Source organism: Salvia splendens, unplaced genomic scaffold, assembly GCF_004379255.2.
Source record: "Salvia splendens isolate huo1 unplaced genomic scaffold, SspV2 ctg917, whole genome shotgun sequence".
NCBI classification, from domain to species: Eukaryota; Viridiplantae; Streptophyta; class Magnoliopsida; order Lamiales; family Lamiaceae; genus Salvia; species Salvia splendens.
Genome location: NW_024599603.1, coordinates 3,187 through 7,806, shown reverse-complemented (window position 1 = coordinate 7,806; position 4,620 = coordinate 3,187). Strand labels below are relative to the sequence as shown.

Sequence of the window (4,620 nt, the reverse complement as noted above, 5' to 3'; positions counted from 1 at the left end):
TTAATTAAATCCTTTCCTTGAGGATTATTTATTAGACTAAATTCCAACACATATGATAGAATTAAATAATTGATACAAGCCCAATCTAATAAAGAATGAATTGTGGGCTACACTATTTAAATAAAATTTTAAAAGGGCCTTGAGCCCAATACTCTAAATTCTTCGATCCGACATCAGAACCCTTCTCCTCCCCCTTCACGTTGAATCCTCCTTTCTGCAAGGAAACATCCTTTCAAATTGTAAAATTCAGTCAAAGCAATTAATCCCAAATTGATTGAGCAATCAAATACACACAATGAAAGGCAAATATACCTTCAGCACATTTGCGTTTTTACCAATCCTCAATCCGCACCAAAAATAAACCCCAATCACCTTTAATTGCTTTTATTTTGAGAATCAATTACCTATTCTACGTTCCCCTCCCACGCTCCATAATCGCTTCCCCTCTGCAAAATCTTTCCTAATTTGTGACCACAATCAAAGTGAAATCAATCACCAGAAATGATTCTCGATACACGGTATATTAATACCCATACCCTAAACCCTTTTCCTCACACAAATTCGCAGTCACTCATTCTCACTTTGCACCTCAAGATTTCCTCAGGCAGCAGAGGTAGCAGTAGGAAGAAGGAGCTCATCCTTTCCCAACCAAATCCTAATTTCAACACGGTAGTCCTTCTTTTCACGGTCTCCCCTTGTTTTCTTCGTAGGGTGATTTCACACCAGAACCTTTTCTTGACAGAAATTTGGAACCAAATCCGGAAAGGGGGAAACCTGAAGCTTCGATCTCCTGCCAAAGCCGATTTGTTCAGCGAAGGTATAAACCTCACCCTCTCTATTAATTCTCCAAACATCGAGCATATCGCTTATTGCGTCAATCGAAACTCGAGAACCGAATTAAAACAATCAACTTAATTAAAATTTGAGAACTTATCTTACGGGGCTAATCGGGAGGAATCGGGGCTGCCGGAACAGTGACGCCGAGCGACGACGGTGGTGTACGCGGAGTGGCGAATTGGAACCGACCAACAACTGCTCGATATGGACCACACCTGAGCGGTGACGAAGCGGGCGAACCACGACGCGATCCTGCTTGACAAATTTGGGGATCTTGTTTTGTCTCCTTGTAAGAGAAGTCGAGGGAGAGATAGAGAGTTAATTGGTGGGTGCTTCTGTAATCTTCAGATCCAGTGTTGCAAATTAAAAAAAAAAAAATAAAATCTGGGATGTTCTTGGTTGAGAACTTGCGGAAGAGAGAGGCGACGAGTTTTGGAAGGAGATTTGTGCTCTCTTCTCTTGTTTCTTTCTTAAGAAAAAATACGTACTCTCCTTTTAACATTATTTTTAATCTAAAGCATGCCTTTTTTTAATGGAACAGGTGGTAGGTACGTGTAGGCATAATAGTTAGTAAAAGGGGATAAGTTTCAATTATTTTATTTCATTTGTGAATGATAGTTTTAAAAAAAAAAGGGGGGCCATCTGTGTTGAACAAAAGAAAATGGAAGGAAGACTGTACGTGTAGTCTGGGACGGGAGTATTTTTTTTCATTTGTGTAAATTAAACTATCTTTCTTTCGTTTGTTGAATGAGTGTGCTTAATTAGTTTGGGCCGATTCTTTTAAGGCAGTGGTCTGGCTCCTTTTAAATCTCTTGGGCTTGATATATACTGACTCTTTTATTAGACTACATGGTGTTTAATCGTTGGGTAGTGTTAATAAATAAATAAAAACTTGTTGGGACGTGAGCGGGCGAAATTAATTGAAAAGATCAAGATTTAATTGGGAAAAATTCATAATCATATCGGTAGAATAATTGAAGCTTTAGGATGCATGCATCTTAGCTTTTGCTTGACCTCTCATGTTGATATATGTGCTATTTCCAATATTTAAAGGTGATATCTTGCGTGCGAAACTTGATTCCAAGGGAAAGGATATAGTTGAGACTTAAGCGCTTTGAGGTGGGCTTTCTTTTAAATAAGGACGATGTCCTAAATGTTTTTTTATCATTGAAAATGAAATCGTGTTTATCATGCCTTGTTTGATTTTTAACGTGCCTATCTGATATGGCTTGAAGCCATTATTATTTAAATCGAATTCGGGTCCTCGTAGGGCCGCAAACCCTACTTGGATTAGTGTACACCTATGGTAGATCGTGTGCTAGCGTACGGGCTGGCCGGTCTAGTGACCTGGTTTGCGGCCGCATTCCTTGTCATGTATTGGCAGATATGGCTAACGTCTATGGGAAAATGACTGCAGTCGACTTTTACAATGAGAAATGATTTTAGTGCCTCGGCCTTTCTAAAAGCTAAAACCCGATGGTTACTCTCGTATGGCATGATAAATAAAACTCTTTATTGAAAATGATTTCGGCATGAGCCCATTGAGTATTATTTTTAGTACTCAGCCCTGCATGTGTTTTCCTTATGTGCAGGTTGAGCGGCGACGAGCGGTTGGCGGTGTTGAGCAAATTAAATGAAGAATTAAACATTTATATATATATTTTTGACTACGAGTGTCGTTGTGTCTTCATACATGACGTCACTTTTCTCTTGGATGCTTCCGCTGAAAACCGTTTTACTTATTGTTGAATTCTCTAAACTATTTTGATTTCGTTTAGAATCTAAAAACATGATATGTTTTGGAATACGTTGAACCCTCGTTATTTCGAAATAAATGATGATAATTGTTTCCTCTATTTAGTCTATCTGTCAAGGCGTCGCTCTGCCCTTTGCTTTTGATTATTTGTCGTTAAATACCTTGGTCAAACCCCTTTTATAAAACCCTAGTTCTTTTTTTCTTTAATTGTATTTAAGTCAGTTTTGTCGCGATCGCCGCATTTATTATACCCTAGAAGGGCGGTCGTGACAGTTTGGTATCAGAGCCTCAGTTCTTTCCACTCTGGACCCAAGAGTCTTGTTTGAGTCAAACTCTATTCATGTGTAAGTTGGCTAAATGATAAACATCGAAGGCTCAACACCACAACTCGTCCCCGCCCAACCATGAAGAAAGAGGTAAAAACATTTTTGTGAGTTTTTGAATTGAATTACAGATGTTGTAAATTTCGATGGGAATATTACTCTTGTGAAAATGAAGGTATTTATATGGGAATCGAAGTTAATATGACATTTTGGAATCTTGGCTTGATATGAACTTGTATTTTACGATGGTGATTATTCAATTGCTTATGAGACAATATCTATGTGAAAGAACTTGAGCATGCTACTATACATAATTGTAAATCATATATGAATGAAAATTTTGAGATGATGTCGAATGTGGAGGTGCGAAACGCCTAACGCAAGGCAAGCGACGTGTGGGAACATATCGTGATTTAACGAAACGCGAAAACGAATGAACCTTTTTGCCTCGGAAATTAAATTCCATTCATTCTTATTATGATGCTACCATCACACCTCCATCGTTGGAGATTTATATATACGCACCCATCATATTCTCAGCATCATTCGAAACCCCATACACTGTTATTTCTTTCGATCCTTGTGCTGATGCTGAGTTTTTCTTTTTTTTAGATGGCCCAACGGTATTATGCTCCGATGCGTAATCGCTACTCCAGCGAAAGGGACCACCCGGTTGAGCGCTACCGAGATTACGAGTGGGACGGGAAGCTCTTCCTCATGTCCTACGTCACCGAGTTTTATAGTAAATGGATGAATGCCTATGCATATGGGGGAGCTACCCATCACGAGGGGATCCAAAAGCTCATCCACACTTTACCGTCTCCTTGGGATGAGTGGACCGCTCAGGCATCTCGGTTTTTCATATGGTATAGCCCGCCCGATTACACCGCGCGGGGGGATTTGGTTGGCCTTATAAAGGTGCTACTTCCGGCCATGACAGCTGCGTTCGACGGACCGCCACGTAATCCACCTCCACATATCTATCCGCCGGGTCAAGCCCGCATGCGGAAGTATCGCTACGACGAGGAGCCACATGTTTCACGTGCTCCTAAGAGAAGGAGACTTGGAATGCGTGTCTCGCCTCCTCCAAGAATCGACAGAGAGGTAGATAGGATGCTCGAGATGACCCCTCCACTCTTAAACGTCGAAGGAGAAGACGAGGATGAGGAACCACTCGAGGAGGGGGAGGATCCAAATGAAGAGAGTGTTGGAGAGACCGAGGAGGAGGGGGATGAGGATGGGGATAATTAGAAATGATGTCTTGTTACACTTTTCCCATGTTTTGATACTCTATTGTTTTGCTTGGCCTTGACATTTCTCTTTCCCGTTGTTTTACCTTCTGTTTTCGTTATGATGGAACTAAGACCTCTTCGAGGCAACATTTTGATATTTCTATGGGAGATTCTTGTCTTTTGCTATCCTATTGTGTAATGATTTGGTACCATCCTTTATTATCTTTTTGTGCGATTATCTTTTGCTAGCCTATGACGCAATGATGTCTTGCTATACTATATTATAATTGTCATTTTCTATCATATTGCACAATTACCTTTGATGTACTATTGCGCAACTATCTTTTGCTACTCGATTGTACAATTGCTTTTTGCCATAATTTGAAATTATCCTTGCTATTCCATTATGCAATTGTATTTTGTTATACTATTGTGCAAATATCCTTTACTACCTTATTGTGCAATTATCTTT

The 4,620-nt window shown here is 39.9% G+C and overlaps 1 protein-coding gene and 1 long non-coding RNA gene across 4 annotated transcripts; one reads left to right on the top strand and one right to left on the bottom strand.

Moving 5' to 3' along the window:
- LOC121791799 lies at positions 1-1,521 on the bottom strand. 2 transcript variants are annotated; one of them, XR_006048731.1, is made up of 3 exons: positions 940-1,333; positions 313-790; positions 1-214 (listed from the first exon to the last, which is right to left on the bottom strand). It is a non-coding gene; the product is annotated as an uncharacterized LOC121791799 (long non-coding RNA). The 2 variants fall into 2 exon arrangements; XR_006048730.1 differs by having other exon boundaries at positions 313-1,521.
- Positions 1,522-1,752: 231 nt separating this feature from the next.
- On the top strand, positions 1,753-4,299 carry LOC121791802. Of its 2 annotated transcripts, none has more exons than XR_006048733.1 (2): positions 1,753-1,956; positions 2,430-2,465. XR_006048733.1 is itself a non-coding variant. In XM_042189628.1 (2 exons), the coding sequence occupies exon 2, from the start codon at positions 3,529-3,531 to the stop codon at positions 4,165-4,167; it is 639 nt and encodes a 212-aa protein (XP_042045562.1). In that variant the 5' UTR covers positions 1,753-1,956; the 3' UTR covers positions 4,168-4,299. The 2 variants fall into 2 exon arrangements, 1 of the variants encoding a protein (XP_042045562.1); XM_042189628.1 differs by lacking the exon at positions 2,430-2,465 and adding an exon at positions 3,529-4,299.
- The last annotated feature ends 321 nt before the right edge of the window (positions 4,300-4,620 follow it).

Bases quoted from the DNA above. Each gene is read 5' to 3' on its own strand.
- LOC121791802 (XM_042189628.1), top strand. From the start codon at position 3,529: ATGGCCCAACGGTATTATGCTCCGATGCGTAATCGCTACTCCAGCGAA.